Source organism: Balaenoptera ricei, chromosome 14 (genome assembly GCF_028023285.1).
Source record: "Balaenoptera ricei isolate mBalRic1 chromosome 14, mBalRic1.hap2, whole genome shotgun sequence".
In the NCBI taxonomy this organism is placed as follows: domain Eukaryota; kingdom Metazoa; phylum Chordata; class Mammalia; order Artiodactyla; family Balaenopteridae; genus Balaenoptera; species Balaenoptera ricei.
Genome location: NC_082652.1, coordinates 86,650,356 through 86,675,301, shown reverse-complemented (window position 1 = coordinate 86,675,301; position 24,946 = coordinate 86,650,356). Strand labels below are relative to the sequence as shown.

The 24,946-nt window shown below is 38.3% G+C and overlaps 1 protein-coding gene across 3 annotated transcripts in view; it reads right to left on the bottom strand.

Annotated features, from left to right (window-relative positions):
* DOK6 (docking protein 6) overlaps positions 1-24,946 on the bottom strand; it is a 401,706-nt gene that overhangs the window by 43,201 nt on the left and 333,559 nt on the right. For all 3 annotated transcript variants that reach the window (XM_059894815.1, XM_059894816.1, XM_059894817.1), the window contains one exon: positions 24,401-24,518. In XM_059894815.1, the coding sequence (XP_059750798.1) occupies positions 24,401-24,518 (118 nt within the window). The remainder of the gene's footprint in view (positions 1-24,400; positions 24,519-24,946) is intronic.

Genomic DNA, 24,946 nt, shown 5'->3' with positions numbered 1-24,946 from the left:
GTTTATGTCATCTTTGATATCTTTCATCAGTGTTTTATAGTTTTCTGCATACAGGTCTTTTGTCTCCTTAGATATGTTTATTCCTAGATATTTTATTCTTTCTGTTGCGATGGTAAATGGAATTGTTTCCTTAATTTCTCTTTCTGATTTTTCATTGTTAGTGTAGAGGAATGCCAGAGATTTCTGTGCATTAATTTTATATCCTGCAACCTTAACAAATTCACTGATTAGTTCTAGTAGTTTTCTGGTGGCATCTTTAGGATTATCTATGTATAGTATCATGTCATCTGCAAACAGTGACAGTTTTACTTCTTCTTTTCCAATTTGTATTCCTTTTCTTTCTTTTTGTTCTCTGATTGCCATGGTTAGGACTTCGAAAACTATGTTGAATAAGAGTGGTGAGGGTGGACATCCTTGTCTTGTTCCTGATGTTAGTGGAAATGCTTTCAGTTTTTCACCATTGAGTATGATGTTTGCTGTGGCTTTGTCATATATGGCCTTTATTATGTTGAGGTAGGTTCTCTCTATGCCCATTTTCTGGAGAGTTTTTATCATAAATGGATGTTGAATTTTGTCAAAAGCTTTTTCTGCATCTATTGAGATGATCATATGGTTTTTATTCTTCAATTTGTTAATATGGTGTATCACATTGACTGATTTGTGTATGGAAACAAAAAAGACCCCGAATAGCCAAAGCAATCTTGAGAAAGAAAAATGGAGCTCAAGGAATCAGGCTCCCTGACTTCAGACCGTACTACAAAGCTACAGTAATAAAGACAGTATGGTACTGGCACAAAAACAGAAATATAGATCAATGGAACAGGAGAGAAAGCTCAGAGATAAACCCACGCACATATGGTCACCTAATTTACGACAAAGGAGGCAAGAACATACAATGGAGAAGAGACAGCCTCTTCAATAAGTGGTGCTGGGAAAACTGGACAGCTACATGTGAAAGAATGAAATTAGAATACTCCCTAACACCATACACAAAAATAAACTCAAAATGGATTAAAGACCTAAATGTAAGGCCGGACACTAGAAAAGTCTTAGAGGAAAACATAGGCAGAACACTCTATGACATAAATCACAGCAAGATCCTTTTTGACCCACCTCCTAGAGAAATGGAAATAAAAACAAAAATAAACAAAGGGGACCTAATGAAACTTAAAAGCTTTTGCACAGCAAAGGAAACTATAAACAAGATGGAAAAGACAACCCTCAGAATGGGAGAAAATATTTTCAAATGAAACAACAGACAAAGGATTAATCTCCAAAATATACAAACAGCTCATAGAGCTCAATATCAAAAAAACAAACAGTTCAATTAAAAAATGGGCGGAAGTCTTAAATAGACATTTCATTAAAGAAGAAGACACACAGATGGCCAAGAGGCACGTGAAAAGCTGCTCAACATCACTAATTATTAGAGAAATGCAAATCAAAACTACAATGAGGTTTCACCTCACACTGGTCAGAATGGCCAGGGTGTGGTGAAAAAGGAACCCTCCTGCACTGTTGGTGGGAATGTAAATTGATACAACCACTATGGAGAACAGTACAGAGGTTCCTTAAAAACTTAAAAATAGAACTGCCATATGACCCAGCAATCCCACTACTGGGCATATACCCTGAGAAAACCATAATTCAAAAAGAGTCATGTACCACAATGTTCACTGCAGCTCTATTTACAATAGCCAGGACATGGAAGCAACCTATATGTCTATCGACAGATGAATGGATAAAGAAGACGTGGCATGTATATACAATGGAATATTACTCAGCCATAAAAGAAACAAAATTGAGTTATTTGTAGTCTATGGACCTAGAGTCTGTCATACTGAGTGAAGTCAGAAAGAGAAAAACACTGTATGCTAACACATATATATGGAATCTAAAAAGAAAAAAAAAATGGTACTGATGAACCTAGTGACAGGGCAGGAATAAAGACGTAGACATAGAGAATGGACTTGAGGACACGGGATGGGGGAGGGAGAAGCTGGGGCAAAGTGACAGTAGCATTGACATATATACACTACTGAATGTAAAATAGATAGCTAGTGGGAAGCAGCAGCATAGCACAGGGAGATCACCTTGGTGCTTTGTGATGAGCTAGAGACGTGGGATAGGGAGAGTGAGAGGGGAGGCTCAAGAGGGAGGGGATATGGGGACATATGTATGCATATGGCTGATTCACTTTGTTGTACAACAGAAACTAACACAGTATTGTGAAGCAATTATATTCCAATAAAGACCTATTTTTTTTAAAAAAGGGTAATTATGTAAGGAGATGAGGGTGTTAGCCAATGCTATGGTGATAATCATTTCTCAATATAATGTGTATCAAATCAACACATGCACCTTAAACTTTCACAATGTTTTATCTTCATTATGTATCTCATACAAAAAAATTTGAAAACTAAAATAAAATGAAAACAGGTGTACAGTTAAAATTGATGGTTTCTTATCTTGGGTCATTGCAAGATAAGAGATAATAATTTAGTTTCTTAAAATTTGTAGTTACATCACACACATACACACACATGCACACACACACACATCTGACCAAATATAATGGTCATACATCCACTGTTTAGAGTGTGTTTTGTGAAAACTTAGGGAGCTATACCAATGTAATGTAAGCATTTTTAGTATGGAAAAATTAAAATGGAACAAAAGAAAACTAAAAGATAGGTCCTATAAGATTACATGGCTTACTTGAAAAACCAGATTTTATATATATATAATACGTATAATATATATATAATGTATTATTTGACAAACATTTAATAATTTACATAAATCCTATTGATAAATACTATATAATTACTCGAGTGAAAGAAGGGATTCAGAATCAGGAGGGTGAAAGTTGTACTGCCTTAATTTTTCACAACTGTCACATTCACTTGGACTTTTATGATTGTGTTTGTTTGTAAACAAAATATATGGGCTTGGGTTTTATTTGGCAGATTTTTTTTAAATAGCAAAACATTATTTACCTTTAAGAACTACATTAAATGTTGCTACTTCCTGTTTTAAGGAGATGTTTATCGGGCATGCCAACGTGGTTAAAGTGAGGTGAAGTGAGGGACTCTATTGTAGTATAACGAGTCACATTATTTCTAGACGTTAGTTATCCGTAGGAAAACATTTCCATTATTTCATGAGATAGCCTCGCCAGAAGTGAAAACACAGGGAAGCAAAAGCAATTTTTTACACTCCTAATTTACAAATTGGGACATATTACCGAAGTAAATGAGACTGCTATTTCCGATCAAGTAGTCCGCCTTCATCACCTGGCAGCGCCTCTGTTACTGACATGGGTACATTTAGGAGGCATTATGATCACAATTTACACATTCTGACTGCACATGGCGTGGAATTTTACGCCAAGCCCTTTTGCCAGTGTTCCAAATGATCAGTTAGGACCCCTTGGACAGCTTTATTCACTGTTTAAGTGCCAAGTTTAAATGGATCATATGCTTAACATTACTTTAATGTTGGCATTTCTACCTACTCCTTAATTTGTTATTTGCAGAACATTGGAAACTTCTGTTCTACTCCTCTGTTCCTCTACACTATGTAAATGGAACTGAGGCCTCTAATTTCTTCTCATTACAAGGAGCCCATTTATGCTTATAAGTTGTGTCCACCCTCCACAGGAAATCAGTCATTACTCTGTGTTTCTGAACTATGCAGTTTGGGTGAGTGAGAGAAGGGCCTGGGAGATTTCTAGATTCCTGCTGATACTGGCACACGTACACTGCTAGTGTGTGGTTCTGCTCCCTCAGTGGTGGTTTGTTTAAATTGCTTTGTGAAGAGAATTCCACGGCACTCATTTCAATTCAGGAGAGACCCAGATTACCTTCAGTTACTCCAAAACTCGTTAGCACTTTGGAGTGGAGAAAATAGAAGTACAAGACAAAGTACTGATGTTTTAAGATTTGAGGGGTCCAGACAAGGGTCCTCTCCCATTTAACCCATGTCCCTTTAGTGGGTCCAGGAGGGCTGTGCCATTGGAGGATTTCAAAACATCCTAGAGGTTCCTGGTGACTCGGCAGTTTCTTCAGAAACACTCTTACGGACGCTAAGCATCCGTGAATGCAATAGGTAAACGAGAACCAGGGTGTGGATACCCTCAGAAGCAAGTTTAGCTCTGAGGCTGAATGTATTCAATCTAAAATGCACATGGATTGAAAAGGGAGGAGAATAGAGATTATAATGTTTCAAGGTAAGACTTTAGAGATATCTTGCTCTTTTATTGGGCTGATTTGGGTTTTCCCCCAGAGCCTGTAGGCACCCAGATTCCCTCACCTCTGCTCATGTGGCCGCCTTCTGCAGAAGAGTTTGAGAACAGGTCCTGAATGATACTGGAACCACTTTTCAGCTGGAGGTCAGTGAGTAGCATAGCCCAGATTCCCACTCCCGGCAATGATGGAGGAATGGGCTAAATTTACTTCTTGATTATAAACAGCTATAAAAAGTAGATACACTGTATAAAACAATTGATTTTGGACAACAGGCAGCTCAAGACTGTGACCCCGGGCAGAAGTAAAACCTGCGAGGCCCCCTGTGAATCTTCGTCTCTGCACATCGAGTCCACTGTCTCTCTCACCTCCAGAGGTGGACCAGGGCAAGAACATGAGTGGAGGCCCACAGCCCCCCTCTCTAAATATTTAAAGGTTATGAATAAAGCTAATATGCTGTCAAAGGAAAGATGCTGTACCCGCCCCCCCCCCCATTTTAATATACATCATTAGGACAAAAGAAAAGTATATTGATCTTGCTGCTGGTTACAAAGGTATTTTCAGTTTGAGAAAATCATCAAGTTGTACATTAGGATCTATGTAGTTTTCTAATTAGGTTGATTCATATGAAATTGCTTTTGGGCTGCAAAAATGGTGATCACGCAAATAAAAATTTAAAGTATTTTAAAAAATGGTGATCACATGGTTCAACTTTGTATATATATTGTTTTTATAAGAATAAATGTCTGCAAAGTATAAAAGTTTACTGAATTTAATGATTGAAATCATCCCAAGTATTTTTTAACACAATGTAATGAAATTAGGTATCAATAAGGTAATGAAAATGGGAAAATTCACAAACATGAAGACACTAATGTACTTTTAAGGAGAGTGGGAATGAATAACAAGCTTGTTTTTTTAAATTGTTTATGACCTATTGTGATATGTTTTTTAAGATAGAAATGGTTTAATGAAACACAACTTGATCTTTCATCCTGGTACAGCTAGCTTCTAAGATACTTTCTTCAGGGAGATGGATGAAGCTTTAGAAAATCTTAGAACACATGAAATTTCCAGATAGCTCTAGATTTAAAAAAATTCTCTAGCCATTGACAGGAAAAGAGGAGCTCACTTCTTCAAAATGTCTATTCTTTCTGTAGTCTCTATGTGCATTTATTCTCTCTGTAATACCTCCTTTTTTCCCATAGTAATTAAAATGCTTTATTAACTCTGGACCATAATAAAACTGCTATATTATTCTTTCTGATCTCTTATTCATCCTAAGTGACTTCCATATCACAAATGTGAATAATAGACTGTGCAATTCTGGAAAGAAATCTTTCTCTCCGGTTAGAAAATATGTAATTTTAATTATTTATAACAAAGTTTTCTTTCAAAGGTAAATACCATGTCAAGGCAGTCATTTAGATGAAAAGGTCATTTTTACTTTGATAAGTTTGCTTTTGACAGAGGCAATGTCACCATTCTAGAAATTTATGTTCCAAACTATTTTATTTGTATAAATTGACAGGATGATTTCAATCACATTTATCTGTAAAATTCAATTAAAGTGACCATTATTAATATATAATCTCATGTATTACCACGTTAAGTGCACTTTTTTCTTTTTTTTTGTTTTGAATGTTTTAATCAAACAAGGAACATTATTACAATAGTAAATTTAAGAACTATATAGGAAACTATCCTAGTGCACTTTTTAGCCTAGCTTCTCCATCTGTAATGGAGTCATTTATTTGTAGAATACAAAAATATCTATTCAGTTACAGTGGTAATGGAGTATTTTTCATAAATTTTACCTATATTGTAGTTTTGCCTTCTCTGCATAATCATATGTTTAGGTGATAAGTAAATCATGACATCAATAACATTTATTTCTTATCACACAAAACATATCTCTGATTAACACTGATGATAAAACCAGAGCTAGTTTATTTCAAGCCAGGGATAATTTTCCCAGTAAAAGTATCCTGTGAACAGAGGGTGAGTGATGGCTTACATAACCAAGGGTATATTTTCTTCAAGAAATCTAGGCAATGTCACAGGAGAAAATGTCAACAGTCAAGCTTACCCACTGAGACTATACTCCTCCTTTGGAAAACACTTCTTATTTTTATAGCACTAAAGAAAACATTCTCCCATTTAATAGTGCAAATTATTTAAGTTAAGGAAAATCTTCTGACATCCTCCTCTGAACATTCTGAAGAGGACAAGCAAATGATCAGTTGGAATTCGGAAACTATTCTCAAAGTATTTTCTCTTGTTAGCTGCAAGTGTTTGCAGGTATAGCAAAGACACAGTGCACACCGTAATATTTCCAGCAGACGGCCATCTGTCACATGAACAGAGAAATCCATGGAAACCTCACTAGGCTAAATTAATTCAAAAAGAGTCATGTACCACAGTGTTCACTGCAGCACTATTTACAATAGCCAGGACATGGAAGCAACCTAAGTGTCCATCGACAGATGAATGGATAAAGAAGATGTGGCACATACATACATACAATGGAATATTACTCAGCCATTAAAAGAAATGAAATTGAGTTATTTGTAGTGACGTGGATGGACCTACAGTCTGTCATACAGAGTGAAGTAAGTCAGAAAGAGAAAGCGGGGAGCGGGAAGGGGAAACTGGGATGAAGTGAGAGAGTGGCACTGACATATGTACACTACCAAATGTAAAATAGATAGCTAGTGGGAAGCAGCCGCATAGCACAGGGAGATCAGCTCGGTGCTTTGTGACCACCTAGAGGGGTGGGATAGGGAGGGTGGGAGGGAGACACAATAGGGAGGGAATATGGGGATATATGTATACGTATAGCCGATTGTGTTATACAGCGGAAACTAACACAACAATGTAAAGCAATTATACTCCAATGTTTAAAAAAAAAAAAAATCCTATAGTTACCACATGTGGCTCTACAGTAGACAGACCATGAATATCCACATCTTTGTGGCTACTGAAAAACAAATTGACCCAAAACACAGATCTTTTCTCATCCTATATGCTTTCAGAAACATAAAACACGACTGCTTGGTTTTCAGTTGAAATCTTGGCTCTATTTTATAATTTTCCCTGACCATGGATTCAATCTTATAATAAACTCTCATACATAGGAGATACTGTTTAATGTTTTGTGCTGTATGTAAACAGATTTTGTCTGCCAAAATTTTTTATTCTATATTACTGACACATAACCTTCATTCCTAATTATAATTGTAGAAATATGTTATATATTTAAATACAATTATAATATATATCGATATTAATAAAATATGTATTATATGTATTTCAGAAATTATGTTATATATATTTTTTATTTTCTTTAAATGTAAAGGTGGGTCCACATTTTCATGTCCTATTATTTATACAATTATATAATCATTTGTACAATTCAGATTAAAATAAGCTATTTTTTGTTCCCAGTAAACAGGATGCTATCACGGAATTCAGATTATTTTTTACAAAAATGTGAAAATATGAAAAATATGTCAAATGTAGATTCCCAAGATAGAAAAGGTTAAGTTCAGGTTTAAAGGACATTGCAGGAGTTACCAGCCCACTAGCATCATTTACCAAGAAGAAAACCAAGGAAGAGCCTCCTAAATATGAAGTCAAGTGAATTATGGTACAATGGCAGGTTAAACACACACACACACACACACACAGAGGGAAAGAGAGAGAAATGGGGAGAGGGAAAGAGTAGGACAGTGAGAGGGGGAGAGGGAGGGAGAGACAGAGACGGGGGAGTGAAACTGAGCAGGACCCTGTGGGGCTCCTGGGCACAGAAGCCTTTCCGTGTCCCCCGTTTCTTGTTTGTAGGGAACAGCCTCCAGCCTCTATGACCTTCCCTGAGTTCCAAAGGGCATACTTGAACAGTTGCTCATCAGGGAAGGGAGGGGATGCAGAGACAAGGGAGGAACAGCCAAGAAACAATAGTTCAGCCCTGGGGCAGGGTCCTGGTTCCCCCTCAAGGGATACACATAACAATATCTTCAAGCCCTGTGCAGAACTAAAACCCCCAACAGATGGGTGATGTCAGCATTCTCCATTCCAGATTAAAGGAACCACAGTAGCTCATCAGATTACCTGAGACCAGATTAAAGGACTGCAGGCCCTGCACACACCCTAATCTTATCAGCAGCCCCACCCTTGAACGGATTGCTGTCAGACTCCTCACCAAATCCCCCTGGTTGGGACACACAGATTTTCAGGGGCACAAGCCTGCTGTGGCCCCCTTTGCCTGGCAAAGCAATAAAACTATTCTTTTCTACTTCACCCAAAACTCTGTCTCCGAGATTCAATTCGGCATCTGTGCACAGAGGCTGAGTTTTTAGCATCAAGAGGGAGGGAGAGGGATGGGGGAGGGGGAGGGAGAGGAGGAAGGGGAGGGGGCAAGAGGGAGAGTAGAAAGGGAGGGGGAGGGAGGGGAGGAAGGGAGGGGGAGGAGGAAGGGGAGGGGGCAAGAGGGAGAGTAGAAAGGGAGGGGGAGGGAGAGGAGGAAGGGAGGGGGAGGGAGAGGGAGGGGGAGGGGGGGACAGGAGAGGGAGAGGGAGCCACTGCTAAATCACCTTTCACTTCTAAGTGCTGAGATTACAGATGATCCTTGAACTACACAATATTGAACAAGTGTGTGTGTCCACTTAGGAGTTTTCAATAGAATTACCAGGGTTAGTTGAATCCTTGGATGAAGAACTGCAGATACAGAAGACTGACTTATAAGTTATACGTGGATTTTCAACTGCGTAGAGGGGCGGTGCCCCTAACCCCTGTGCTGTTCAAGGGTCAACTGTATTTTTTATTTTTATCTTACAAATTAGAGCCAAAATAACTTGGGCTGCATCTTCTCTCCATGGCACAACTTCTATCATCGTAAGGCAACACAATTACAAGAATTTAACAAATAGCAGCACAACATGGGAATTTCTTGCCAGAAACATACTGCTTTTTATATAGATAAGATCAGCCCTAAAGACCTTTGTAAGGCACTCTGCTGGGTAGGTACCAGGGAAAGTGAAGGCATTTTCTACTTTGACAACCTAGTGAGCAGGTAGGGGTCTATTTGGAGAAAGATACGATTAATTCACTTTTATCTGGACCTCAAAGTACACATAACAAAGTCACTAGTACAGACAGACGTGGAAAAGACACTGGATAGAAGTGATAGTACTGGGTTGGCCAAAAAGTTTGCTCAGGTTTTTCCGTATGATATGGCAAAACCTGAATGAACTTTTTGGCCAACCCAATAGTAAAAAAGAGGGTAAAAATGGGAAAGTACATTCCCACTTGGGACAGTTACATCCCTGGCATAAGATTTATTGAGGGAGAAAATGCTGGAAGGATAGGAGAGGGCAGAATATGAAACACCATTACTATTGTTAAAGGAAAGTCTAAGATTACAGTGCTGCAGAGGTGGGGTGCCACTCCAGGATCCTTTGTGTGAGGCCCCCTGTCCAGCAAACAACTGATGTCTCTGTCACTGTCTCCAGGCTCTGTCTTTGATCTCAAGGCTGGGCAACTATAAGGCTTGCAGATCTTCAGCCCAACACAAGCACGGGGTATTTCTAAGCCAACCTCTTTTTTGAGCACATACAGAATTCTAAAATAAATACTCCAGGGCCATAGACAATGACTATTCCTCAGATATACACCAGAGAGACAACTTCCCAAATTCATTGGGAAGAATGGGATTTTCTGACGGATGAAAGGATAAGATAACTCTTCACAGAGTTGTGTCAGTGAGAACATTCTGTTCTAAAGTCACATACCTTTTATCTTTGAATATATATGTAAAAGACATATTATGTCATTTAAAGTTTGGCATTGAATTTCTTTCTTGTATTATGAATATTTAGACATATTAATAAAATGGAGGTTCTAAATTCCCTACCAAACCAATGCAATATAGCAATGCCAATCAAAAATTTCTAGGAACATGCCCAAACTACATTATTCTTCCTGTGTTAAATACAGGCATTAAAACATAAGTACATGGTTTAAATTCTTAACATAAATTTCTCTCATGTAACCATGCTCCTAAGTTTTAAAATACTGGCTGTTTGAAGTTTGAAGTAGCAAACTTTGAGTTAGCACCTGTTATTTATAGGGCAGTGGGGTAAGTGCCAGAACTTCACTGAAGGCCACATCTGGCTTAAATCTACATTAACTCTGCAGTATAATTTTAATGATGCTAATTTCTGATGTTTCTCATCTTTTCTTATTCTCCAATCATTATCAAGTCTCCAGATGTGATGCTCTCTGGCAGACAAAAAAAATAAATAAATAAAGGGGAAAATGTGTGAAATACAATTTTTAAACCTAGAACTGGGATTGGGTACATTTAGTTGAAGAGCCAGAGGTAGAGATGAGGTTAAAAAAACAGAAGTCAGGAAGAAAAATATAAGTGAATTTTTTCCTCTCAAGGTTCTTCTATGTAGTTTATCGTTTGTGAAGTGTAGCTTAATAGGCACATTTCAAGGGAAGTGATATACGGTGAGACACCAGTGAGCCAAATGGTCCTGTGTGTGTGGGTACATGTGCGTACATATGTATGTGTGTGTATGTGTGCGTGTACGTATGTGTGTGTACGTGTGTGTGCACATGCACATAAATACATGACAATGACAGCTGACCTTCTGTCATGGTTGTATTAACCTTTCCTTGAGCTAATATTTTGTACCATGTTTATTCCCTACTGAGTAAAATGGAATATATGTTTTCCATAAAAGTTTGAGCCATATAGAACTTACATGTTACCTATTATATTTAGAAAATTGCATGGGGAAGCTTGATGGAGAAAAATCAAGTATAGAGACCAACTTTCAGGTTTAATTAACTGTGTTAAGCTACACTTCACAAACTATAAACTACATAGAAGAACATTGAGAGGGAAAAAAGTTCACTTATATTAATATTTTTCTTCCTGTCTTCAGTTTTTTGAAATTGAAATTTCAATTTCAGGTTTGAATTAAAGAGAGTGAAGCGATTTGTTTGAATAAGGCCATTGTTAGATTATACTAATCCAATATAATATCTGGAAACTCTGGGCCTTTTAGTAACTACTTTTATGTGTCTAATAGACCATGATTAAATGCCTGACTGTTACATTTCACACTGTGAGTTACCTTCAAATTTTTTGTTGTGCTATGTCAGGAGAACTTAATTAACAGTCTGCGTCTTGCCTTTCATCTCTGGTCCAGCCATGATAAAATCAGTTTAGTAATAACGGGCTTAAGCAAAGCTGGTCTACTTGAGGAGAGAGGTTGGGGCCTGGTGGAGGAAGTTCTCAGGTTACTCAGGAGTCAGGGTAAATGACTCAGCAAGAATTGACCTTAGGTGGGAGGGTGGGCTGTGGACACCTCTTCTACACTGAGCTGAATAAAGTCCTTCAGGAATTTTGCAACTCCATGGCCTGAAAAACAGTGTCCCGTTTCCCTTGGGCTACATGGACTGAGGGATGTAGGGCTTGGGAGAAGTGGTTCATCTCTTTAGGGGGCAATGTCTTGTTTATACTCACAGATGGAAAGAAAAAAACAACTGAAGACTTAAGCCTGACATTTTGCCTGACATTCCTTTTTTCATGCATTAAAAACTTATGGTTTGGGCCTTCCCTGGTGGTGCCGCAGGGTTAAGAATCCGCCTGCCAATGCAGGGGACACGGATTCGAGCCCTGGTCTGGGAGGACCCCACATGCCGCGGAGCAACTAAGCCTGTGAGCCACAACTACTGAGCCCTCGCGCCACAACCACCAAGGCCCGCGGGCCTGGGGCCCATGCTCTGCAACAAGAGAAGCCACTGCAATAAGCCCACGCACTGCAACAAAGAGTAGCCACTGCTCGCTGCAAATAGAGAAAGCCCCAAGGGCAGCAACGAAGATCCAGTGCAGCCAAAAATAAAATAAATAAATAAATAAATAAATAAATAAATAAATAAATTCGAAAAAGAATGAAACAATAGTATGACTCAATAAAAACAAAAAACAAAAAAAAAAAAAACAGGGTTAGGTTTAGAGTTAGGTTTAGTTTTTCTTGAACTTTAGAAGCTAGAAAACCGTTTCTATATATTTTTTTAAAACATCTTTATTGGAGTATAATTGATTTACAATGGTGTGTTAGTTTCTGCTTTATAACAAAGTGAATCAGCTATACGTATACACATATCCCCATATCTCCTCCCTCTTGCGTCTCCCTCCCACCTTCCCTATCCAACTCCTCTAGGTGGTCACAAAGCACCAAGCTGATCTCCCTGTGCTATGCGGTTGCTTCCCACTAGCTATCTATTTTACATTTGGTAGTGTATATATGTCCATGCCACTCTCTCACTTCGTCCCAGCTTCCCCTTCCCCCTCCCTATGTCCTCAAGTCTATTCTCTAAGTTTGCGTCATTATTCCTGTCCTGCTCTTAGGTTCTTCATATCAAGTGATCACCATGATCAAGTGGGGTTTATCCCAGGAATGCAACGATTCTTCAATATACGTAAATCAATCAATGTGATACACCATATTAACAAATTGAAGAATAAAAACCATATGATCATCTCAATAGATGCAGAGAAAGCTTTTGACAAAATTCAACACCGATTTATGATAAAAACCCTCCAGAAAGTAGGCAGAGAGGGAACTTACCTCAACATAATATAGGCCATATATGACAAACCCACAGCCAACATCAGCCTCATTGGTGAAAACCTGAAACCATTTTCACTAAGATCAGGATCGAAACAAGTTTGCCCACTCTCACCACTGTTATTCAACATTGTTTTGGAAGTTTTAGCCACAGCAGTCAGAGAAGAAAAAGAAATAAAAGGAATCCAAATGGGAAAAGAAGAAGTAAAGCTGTCACTGTTTGCAGATGACATGATACTATACATAGAGAATCCTAAATATGCTACCAGAAAACTTCTAGAGCTAATCAATGAATTTGGTAAAGTTGCAGGATACAAAATTAATGCACAGAAATCTCTTGCATTCTTATACACTAATGATGAAAAATCTGAAAGTGAAATTAAAGAAACACTCCCATTTACCCTTGCAACAAAAAGAATAACAGTATGGAGGTTCCTTAAAAAACTAAAAATAGAACTACCATATGACCCAGCAATCTGACTACAGTGCATATATCCTGAGGAAACCATAATTCAAAGACAGTCATGTACCACAATGTTCATTGCAGCTGTATTTACAGTAGCCAGGGTATGGAAGTAACCTAAGTGTACGTCGACAGATGAATGGATAAAGAAGATATGGCACATATATACAATGGAGTATTACTCAGCCATAAAAAGAAATGAAATTGAGTTATTTGTAGTGAGGTGGATGGACCTACAGTCTGCCATACAGAGAGAAGTAAGTCAGAAAGAGAAAAACAAATACCGTATGCTAACACATATATATGGAATCTAAAAAAAAAATGGTCATGAAGAACCTAGGGGCAGGATGGGAATAAAGACGCAGACCTACTAGAGAATGGACTTGAGGATGGCGAGGGGGAAGAGTAAGCTGGGGCAAAGTGAGAGATTGGCATGGACAAATATACACTACCAAATGTAAAATAGATAGCTAGTGGGAAGCAGCTGCATAGCACAGGAAGGTCAGCTCGGTGCTTTGTCACCACTTAGAGGGGTGGGATAGGGAGGGTGGGAGGGAGGGAGATGCAAGAGGGAAGAGATGTGGGATATATGTATATGTATAGCTGATTCACTGTGTTATAAAGCAGAAACTAACACACCATTGTAAAGCAATTATATTCAAATAAAGTTGTTAAAAAATAACCGTAATAGGAGAGCATTCTTCCCTTTGTCTGGGAAAGAAACTTCTTATTGCAAATTTAATATCGACAATGGTTAGTAATTATGGAATCTTTATACCTTATGTGGACAATCTCATTTAAGCGCTGTGATAGGTACCATTATCCTCGTTTTAGAGACCAAGAATATGAGGCTTAGAAAGATTAAGTAAATAGCCCAAAGTCACACAACTTAGCAGTGGTAAAGTTAATATTCAAACTCAGGTTTACTTAACTCTGAAACTCCAGATTTTAACCTCTGCAGATAGAGCCTCTTCACAATGACTGAGCCACCCAAATTTAGCACAGCCATGGGGATAAAAAATCATTCGAAGTTGCTACCTCAGATCATCCAAACAGAAAATTAATAAGGAAACACAAGCTTTAAATGACACAATAGACCAGATAGATTTAATTGCTATTTATGGGACGTTCCACCCCAAAACAGCAGATTACACTTTCTTCTCAGGTGCGCATGGAACATTCTCCAGGATGGATCACATCTTGGGTCACAAATCAAGCCTCAGTAGATTTAAGAAAATTGAAATCATATCAAGCATCTTTTCTGACCACAACACTATGAGATTGGAAATCAATTACAGGGAAAAAAACGTAAAAAACACAGACAGATGGAGGCTAAACAATACGTTACTAAATAACCAAGAGATCACTGAAGAAATCAAAGAGGAAATCAAAAAATACCTAGAGACAAATGACAATGAAAACACGACAATCCAAAACCTATGGGATGGAGCAAAAGCAGTTCTAAGAGGAAAGTTTATAGCAATAAAATCCTACCTCAAGAAACAACAAACATCTCAAATAAACAATCTAACCTTACACCTAAAAGAAGTAGAGAAAGAAAAACAAACAAAACCCAAAGTTAGCAGAAGGAAAGAAATCATAAAAATCAGAGCAGAAATAAGTGAAATAGAAACAAAGAAAACAAGAGCAAAGATCAATAGAACTAAAAGCTGGTTCTTTGAGAAGATAAACAACATTGATAAACCATTAGCCAGACTCCTCAAGAAAAAGAGGGAGAGGACTCAAATCAATAAAATTGGAAATGAAAAAGGAGAAGTTACAACAGACACTGAAGAAATACAAAGCATCCTAAGAGACTACTACAAGCAACTCTATGCCAATAAAATGGACAACCTGAAAGAAATGGACAAATTCTTAGAAAGTTATAACCTTCCAAGAGTGAACCAGGAAGAAATAGAAAATAGGAACAGACCAATCACAAATAATGAAATTGAAACTGTGATTAAAAATCTTCCAACAAACAAAAGTCCAGGACCAGATGGTTTCACAGGTGAATTCTATCAAACATTTAGAGAAGAGCTAACTCCCATCCTTCTCAAACTCTTCCAGAAACTGCAGAGGAAGGAACACTCCCAAACTCATTCTATGAGGCCACCATCACCCTGATACCCAAACCAGACAAAGATACTACAAAAAAAGAAAATTACACACCAATATCACTGATGAATATAGTTGCAAAAATCCTCAACAGAATACTAGCAAACAGAATCCAACAACACATTAAAAGGATCATACACCATGATCAAGTGAGATTAATCCCAGAGATGCAAGGATTCTTCAATATATGCAAATCAATCAATGTGATACACCATATTAAAAAACTGAAGAAGAAAAACCATATGATCATCTCAATAGATGCAGAAAAATCTTTTGACAAAATTCAACACCCATTTATGATAAAACCTCTCCAGAAAGTGGGCATAGAGGGACACCTACCTCAACATAATAAAGGCCACACATGAGAAACCCACAGCAAACATCATTCTCAATGGTGAAAAACTGAAAGCATTTCCTCTAAGATCAGGAACGAGACAAGGATGTCCACTCTCACCACTATTATTCAACATAGTTTTGGAAGTCCTAGCCACGGCAATCAGAGAAGAAAAAGAAATAAAAGGAATACAAATTGGAAAAGAAGAAGTAGAACTGTCACTGTTTGTAGATGACATGATACTATACATAGAGAATCCTAAAGGTGCCACCAGAATACTACTAGAGCTAATCCATGAATTTGGTAAAGTTGCAGGATACAAAATTAATGCACAGAAATCTCTTGCGTTCCTATAAACTAACGACGAAAAATCTGAAAGAGGAATTAAGGAAACACTCCCATTTACCATTGCAACAAAGAGAATAAAATACCTAGGAATAAAGCTACCTGAGGAGACAAAAGACGTGTATGCAGAAAACTATAAGACACTGATGAAATAAATTAAAGATGATACAAACAGATGGAGAGATATACCATGTTCTTGGATTGGAAGAATCAACACTGTGAAAATGACTATACTACCCAAGGCGATCTACAGATTCAATGCAATCCCTATCAAACTGCTAACAGCATTTTTCACAGAAGTAGAACAAAAAAATTCACAATTTGTATGGAAACACAAAAGACCCCGAGTAGCCAAAGCAATTTTGAGAAAGAAAAACGGAGCTGGAGGAATTAGGCTCCCTGACTTCAGACTATACTACAAAGCTACAGTAATCAAGACAATATGGTACTGGCACAAAAACAGAAATATAGATCAATGGAACAGGAGAGAAAGCCCAGAGATAAACCCACACACCTGTGGTCAACTGATCTATGACAAAGGAGGCAAGGCTTTACAGTGGAGAAAAGACAGTCTCTTCAATTAGTGGTGCTGGGAAAACCAGACAGCTACATGTAAAAGAATGAAATTAGAACACTCCCTAACACCATACACAAAAATAAACTCAAAATGGATTAAAGATCTAAATGTAAGGCAGACACTATAAAACTCTTAGAGGAAAACACAGGAAGAACACTCTTTGACATAAATCACAGCAAGATCTTTTTTTGATCCACGGCCTAGAGTAATGGAAATAAAAATAAACAAATGGGACCTAATGAAACTTAAAAGCTTTTGCAAAGCAAAGGAAATTACTAACAAGACGAAAAGACAACACTCAGAATGGGAGAAAATATTTGCAAACGAATCAATAGGCAATGGATTAATCTCCAAAATATATAAACAGCTCATGCAGCTCAGTATTAAAAAAACAAACAACCCAATTCAAAAATGGGCAGAAGACCTAAACAGACATTTCTCCAAAGAAGACATACAGATGGCCAAGAAGCATATGAAAAGCTGCTCAACATCACTATTAGAGAAATGGAAATCAAAACTACAATGAGGTATCACCTCACACCAGTTCGAATGGGCATCATCAGAAAATTTAGAAACAACAAATGCTGGAGAGGGTGTGGAGAAAAGGGAACCCTCTTGCACTGTTGCTGGGAATGTAAATTGATACAGCCACTGTGGAGAACAGTATGGAGGTTCCTTAAAAAACTAAAAATAGAATTATCATATGATCCAGCAATCTCACTACTGGGCATATACCCAGAGAAAACCATAATCCAAAAAGACACATGCACCCCAATGTTCACTGCAGCACTATTTACAATAGCCGGGTCATGAAGGCAACCTAAATGCCCATCGACAGACGAATGGATAAAGAAGATGTGGTACATATATACAATGGAATATTACTCAGCCATAAAAAGGAACGAAACTGGTCATTTGTAGAGACGTGGATGGATGTAGAGACTGTCATACAGAGTGAAGTAAGTCAGAAAGAGAAAAACAAATATCGTATATTAATGCATATATATGGAACCTAGAAAAATGGTACAGATGAAGCAGTTTGCAGGGCAGAAATAGAGACACAGATGTAGAGAACAAACGTATGGACACCAAGGGGGGAAAGCGGCAGGGGGTGGGGATGGTGGTGTGATGAATTGGGAGATTGGGATTGACATGTATACACTGATGTGTATAAAATGGATGACTAATAAGAACCTGCTGTGTAAAAAAAATAAAATTAAATTAAAAAATTTAAAAAAAAGGAAAAAGAAAATGTAGATTCACCATAACAAAAAAAGTTGCTACCTCACAACCTAGTAGAAGAAACAGGTTTATAAACAAAGAGATTGATATATTAAAGCTATACCTAAATGTCTGGGAGCTTGGAAGAGGGAGTGATGGATGAAAACTGTGGGGTTTGAGGGACATTTCACACTGAGAATATTTGGAGCATTTTTATGGTGTCTATCTTGGGGAAGCAAGTGTTTCATTCCTCTCTGAAAACTGATATCCAGGGAGGCACTTTCTGCTTTTGACTTACCCTTCGTAAGGTAAGGATATGCAGTACATGTTCATAGAGAAGGTTTGATAGACACAAAGTGTTGATTCTAAAATCCGGCTCATGTTTTAAGGTGTGTTGCCAGATCGCCAGAAGCAGGGTCGGGCCTTATGGAGAAGGTGTGAGGTATTGGCTGCTGTGGACCCACAGTGACTGATTCACCTGACAACACGCAGATCAAATCCCGGGAAGATGGGAGCGTGAACACGTGCAAGCTCCTTTTTACCACCGGTGCAAATTTCTGTGTGTGTGTGTGTGTGTGTGTGTGTGTGTGTTACTTGCTACAGGAGGCTTTTATTAACTTTGCAATTTGGAAAACATCATATCATGAAAATTTAAACAGAAGATCTCAATGGAAGCAATTTAAAAACCATGCGAACTTGAAATTAAACAGGCAGTAAAGAAGGACAGAGGGTCAGAGCTGAGGAAAGAGTGAGTAAATCCTTTGATTTACCTCCCTCATCTCCGCCAGAACTCTATTTACCGTTTTCCAAAGGTTATCTCTAATTCGAATTGCCTGTTTGCATCCTGTCCTTCTGAGAAATTGGAGCAGCAGATGCCCTTTCGGTGAACATAACATGCCTTCTGTGTAATCAGGTTGGCTGTTGTGCTGACACCGGGGGTCTGGAGCTAATTACAGATGTACCACGGGTGGAGGGAGCAGACAGTTCAGAGCTGGCATTTGAATATTAATCAGTTTAATGAAAGCAGAACTCCAAAAGTTGTCACCTTCACACACGGCACCCCCAATCGTCCTTAATTCAAAGAGAGAAGTTGTTCAGGCTGTTCAAAAACAAGTCCCAGCCTATCCCATGTAGATTAGTGTAAAAAATAGTCATTAAATGTATCAGGGAAAGTTTAAGGATAACACACAGTCTCATAAGGCGGCGCGTGGGGATCATTTCCAGCTCACATTCTCGATGCCCCCTTCTCGTCATTGTAGCCTGTGGAAGAGCTAATCCCGGATGGAAGCATCAGGTGGAGAGGCAGAAACCCAGCATCTCACAGTATCTCCTGTGCTACCAAAGGAAAGACCAGCAGCAGCAAGCGTCTGTGTTCACTAACAACGATCCTAAAGCAAGAAACAGATGCACCAACAAAAGTCCTGAGCCTGTGCACAGAGAAAGGCTGCTGGGACAGTGGGGTGGAGTGGTTCCTTTCGCGACACTGGTTGAGATCTGTCCTCAGGGAGAAGAGTGGTCGTGATGCCATCACCTCCTTGTATCCTTTATAACGCATTTTCTAATACATTTTTGAGTTCACTGAAGACTCACAAGTGCCTCCCGTGAGCGAGCTTTGGTACCACCCATGGTCTTTACTAGTTTGATTTGTCGTCTTTAATAAATGCTCTTGTCATCTTCACAAATCCCACTTTAAAGACCCTGCTCTATAGTCCATCATCTAAATAAGTAGAATGGCAATTAAAAGTGAAGGTGAGAGCCTTAAGTAAGAAAAACTCTGACCTCCTTACTGTAAGCAGCTCCTTTGCCCCTTTTCTGTTTCTTCATCCCTGTTTTCCTTAGACCTTAGTCATAAAGATGAGATCATCAGGCAACATTTAACGTAGCTCCTAGTTTCTGCTTTTCTAAATATACACAACACCTTACCTAACCTGTTGGTTCCTTTCCTGGATGAGAACGAGTAAGAACGAAGAATTAAGTAGTTAAAGAATGACTGACTCTCTACCCCTAGCTTCTTCCCCTTAGCAAATTTGCGGGTGGACCCTGTGGGGGCAGGTAGACCCTGTGGGCAAGACGTGTCCCAAGGAAGATGGGGAGGAGTCGGCAGGCCTGCACACAGCAGAAAAATGATGAAGAATCTGACCTCCTGCCTTAATGATTAACTGAAATGGTTTCCCCTTTTTCCCTTTAAAAGCTGTCATGGCTGAGCAGAATCTTGGGAACTGGTCTCTGGACATGAGTCCACCATCTCCCCAGATTGCCGGCTTTTCTGAATAAAGTCCGTCCTTCTCTACCGAATCTTGCCTCTCGATTTATTGGCTGTTGAGTGGTCTTTTTCTTTCTTTTCTTTTCTTTCTTCCTTCCTTCTTTCTTTTCTTTTTCTTTCTCTTTCTTTCTTTTTCTTCTTTCCTTCTTTCCCCTTCCTCCCTCCCTTCCTCTCTTTCTCTCTCTTTCCTTCTTTCTTTCTGTCTTGCTTTTTTTGAGTGTTCCTCATCCTCCCAACACATTTTCTGCTGAAGGCCTTAGAACTAAAATCACAGTTCTATCACGAGTAAAACAAATGATGTGTTTTGAGCATTCACTTTAGAGTCAAGAGTTCAAGATCATGTTTCCTTCCCTTTAACAGTTTATGTTTCCCTGAGTCTAGAGATAACATCTGTAGAATGTTTTTCATAAATGCAGAAGTTAGAGAAACATAAATCAAAAATTACTTTCTAATACAAATCAATCATCCCGATTACCCGGTAAAAATCGAGAAAAGGAAAAGTCTTTATTAACGACTTCTCCAGGAAGAGGTGACATAACCCATCAAAGCCATTTAGGGATAGAGATTTTAAACAGCAGCTGCCTCGTACTTAGCTAGTGTGTACTTATTAAAGAGTAATCATTCTGCTTTTCAATGTTTTTGACTCCAGAGAGCTAGAGCACACTGGGGAAACCACAACAGCTTGTACTGTCAGAGCGCTGTTCTGGGAGTACCATGGAGAGATCTGATATTGCACCTTTTCCCCAAACATTAGAGTAAACAAAACGCAGGATGTCAGTATTGATATGTCAGTCTTTTACAGTGTATCTTGCCTCTATGGTTATAGACTGGATGACAGAAGTGAATACAGTAAAACCAAGTAAGGTGCAGTTTTGAGGGTGACCGGCAATTTAAGTTATAGGTAAGTCTTTATATGGAATGGATTTGTTTTCACACCAGGAATTTTTTTTCCATTCCAGTACATGTGCTGCTTATTAATGAATTCCAATCTATTAAACTTTAAGCATATAAAACTGTTCCCTCTTTACCTTCTGAATGAAAGCCTGTTGAGTTTAATTCATATTGATCTCAGCTTCACAGTTAGAATGTTAACAGTATGGTGAAAAAATTCTAACGACGGACTTTTATTCCTCAATGCTACCTGCAGTTTACTTGACGATATATCACCCACCAACGCCAGAGTTTTCCTTTGACTCTGGAAGATCAATGATATAGTTGCTTGACTATGTTCTCCTCTTTGTAAAGAAGAGGTGATGCCACTTCAAGGAGCACAACTGAGGGAGTGAGATGCAAAATAACCACACTTTTAACTGTAGTTTAGTGAAAAAAAATGCACCTGTGCATGAAGGGGTGATAAGGTTGTTTCTATTTTGATTTTTCTTGATTCAGTAGTTTATTCTGCCCTAATTCCATGAGGGCAGAGCCTGAGGGGATTACACCCCAGGAGAAACCATGGTCAAAGGCTCTGCCCCTCCACCTCTCTCAGCTCCTCAGCAGAACAAAAGGAGAACAAAATAAATCATTGTCAAAGTATCACTAACAAATTTGTATCTATATTGATCTATATATTATCTACCTACCTACAATCTATTTATCTATCTGTATCTCTCTCTATATGATATAACCATAATATGAGGGGTATATAAAATGGCAAAATGTATTGCTCTAAGAAGTATGCAACACAAAAATAAATGCACAGTACAGTGAAATGTACTCTACATTGAGTATATTCTATATTTATCTGACTTACAGTAATTACCTTAATCAATGCATATTTTTTGTTACATAAAAACAACAACTAACAACCAAAGAAGAATGTGACATTGAGATTGAAGGGGTTCGGAATGAGTCTCCCCAAAATGTGCCACTTTGGCGTGTGGATTATTTTGAGCTGAATACAATCAAGGTCCAAAAGACTCAGGAAGAACTTTTAACCTCTCACTTAATTGCCTAAACGAATTTAGACAGGGGGCCTGGCTCAGACACAGAGATAACTTTATCTGAATGCCTGATCTGTGTGGCAGGGCAAACATTTAATTACCAAACATCTGCTCTTCTTATCGTCCTGTGACTCACCTTCCTCCCCTTGGAAGCCCCAGGCCCCTGTCCCTTCCCTTAGCTCAGCATGCCATATAAGCCTCAGTTGCCAGACTTGCCTTTGGCTCTCATGGGACTCCCGTATATATAACAAATTTTTTTTCTCCTGTTAATCTAATGTCAATTTAATTATTAGACCAGCCAAAGAACCTGGAAGGTTAGAAGGTAAATTTTTCCTCGCCAACAAGATCATATAAATAAACAGTTCATCGTAATCAATAAGGCATTTGAAACCCTTAACTGGAAATTAATATCTGTGACATAAATCATAGAGAATTCTAATTAGTTATTGATTCTATTTTATTGTGTAAATCAATACTGTCCTCCAACAAGTCTCTGGCAATGTTTTCAGAAATTTAATGCATTCTGGTATTTTTTGTTGGGTGCTTATGACATTATTTCTGAAGTTATCAGTCTAAATCTTAATGCTACCTTCAGAGAAAAGTTTTCTGTATGTTACCGTGAAGAGCACAGTCTTTTATTTGCTGGGATTACAGACCGACAACTTGTCAGAACCCAAAGTTTTCAGTACAGTGGTTCCAATCCATTTCCAATTTATTTCTATTAACATCTCGCTTTCTTTTTGCTTAGAAATTTAACTGTTTTTATTCTCTTATTCAAATATTCCAGTTTTAGTTTTCTTCTATTGAATATCAATATTTACATATATACGTTTATGTTTAAGTAAAAACAACCTTACGTTAAAGGCATATTTTCTAATTATTTCTAATCCCCGGAACAAGCAAGATAAACTTTACAAGATCATGACTCGGGCGATTTTAGTGTGTGGTTACTGGCATTTGTGGACAGAAAAAACAGAATGGAAGCACGTCTCCTCTTTCTGACTCATGAAACTGTCAAAGCAGGTCCCCTCCTTTTCTCAATCCTCTAATCCTTGTGCCATTAAAGATTTTCTCATACAAATAAATAATACAAAAAGATAATAATGACCTATTAAATACAGGTAGTCAAGCTGGTGATAAGAGGGTTCATTTAAAATATAAAATGCAATTATCTTCTGTGAGTGACTAACGTGGTTCTGACTGCTTTTCCTTGCAGAATGTATCTTTAATCATTCATTCCCACACATCAAATCCCATTATTCTAGGTTTGAAACTCTGGCAAGCAAATACTGCTTTAAAAATACACTATTTCAGTTTGCTTGTTACAGAATTTTTTTTTTTTTTTGTCAAAACATTTAGTGTTGTTAATATGAGCAAAAGTTAATGTATGAAAAGAAAAATATTCTGAAAGCTTATGATGGCCATTCCTTCACCAGATATTTATTGGGTACCTAGTATGTTCAAGCCTATTATGCTCAAAAAAGTTTTGATGAGTGTTTTCAGCTGTGTTTTTTTAGCCTTATTTTTCTTAGTTCCTGCTTCCTCCTGTCTTGGTCAGCTGTTAGTTTCTTGCAGCTGAATATTTTATCTGAAGGTTAAGTTTATGAATTTAGGACAAAAGGGAAAAAATAGGAAGAGAACCACGGAAACTGAATTCTGCTGCTGTTGATCAAATACCTGCTCTCTGTTCCTCTGATTCATCCGCTAAGCAGTCAGTCAACGCTTTATCATTAGGAAAAATACAGAAGCAACATACTTACACTCGTCTCCTTCTGCCCTGCACCCTCCCATATGGTTTCTATGTCAAGGCTTTGGCTAAACCTTAAAACTATGAGTAGGTTCATGCAGCATTTCATCACAGAGCTGGAAGTCAGCCTCCTGAACTGATATTCAATCCTATTATGGCAACAAGATGCTAAGAAAGAAATCCTTTGTAAAACACAGCATGAAACAGACCCTGGTATTAACTACTTTTAGCTTCGGATAATATGTTTTCTATAATGTTTTAGTCAAATTCCTGTGCCAAAGTGGGTCCTCAGCCCTTGGTGCTCTTTGGGATAATTTTTACCATGAGTCTATGAAATGATACCTTTAGCAAAGCCACGGTAAATCTCAGAGCTCCCACTGTGGCCAGTGACAGCTGATAAATGGAAATGGAGGAAAAGCAAGCGATGCAAATACAAAGCAATATGCATGGCCCGTGGTCCACCTGTAGGAAGCTAAAGGCGGTGCTTCACGGTTACTTGCCTTGCAAACTGTAGATTTCTCCAACGCTGTTCTGCCGAGTGATGTGATGCCAGTACGCGCTGCGGGGGAGAGATACTGATTTGGACAACGCCATTGGTTCAGTCAAGCTTGTCTGAAGCTAAAAGACAAAGATAATGTGTGTTAGGCTTTATTTAAAATATTAAACTGAAACGTGCTCTTTTAAAAGTTCAGGGTTAAACGTGGCTGACATATGATAGAATCTGTTACAGATTCCTGCATTACCTGCTGTTTCAAGATACCATTTTGTTTTATTTTTGGAGGCGGGTGCGTGGTGTGCCGTGTGGCTTGCAGGATCTTAGTTCCCCGACCAGGGATTGAACCTGGGGCCATTGAAATGAAAGCGCTGAATCCTAACCACTGGACTGCCAGGGAACTTCCAAGATATCATTTTAAAAAAAAGGAAAATCATGACTTAAAAAATATGAAATGAACACTTGTAAACAATTAATCTCACTCATTAATTAAGAAGGGAACAAAAAGATGGTAGACTGATTCCAAGGAGAATTCAAAGGGCTTATAGCTGAT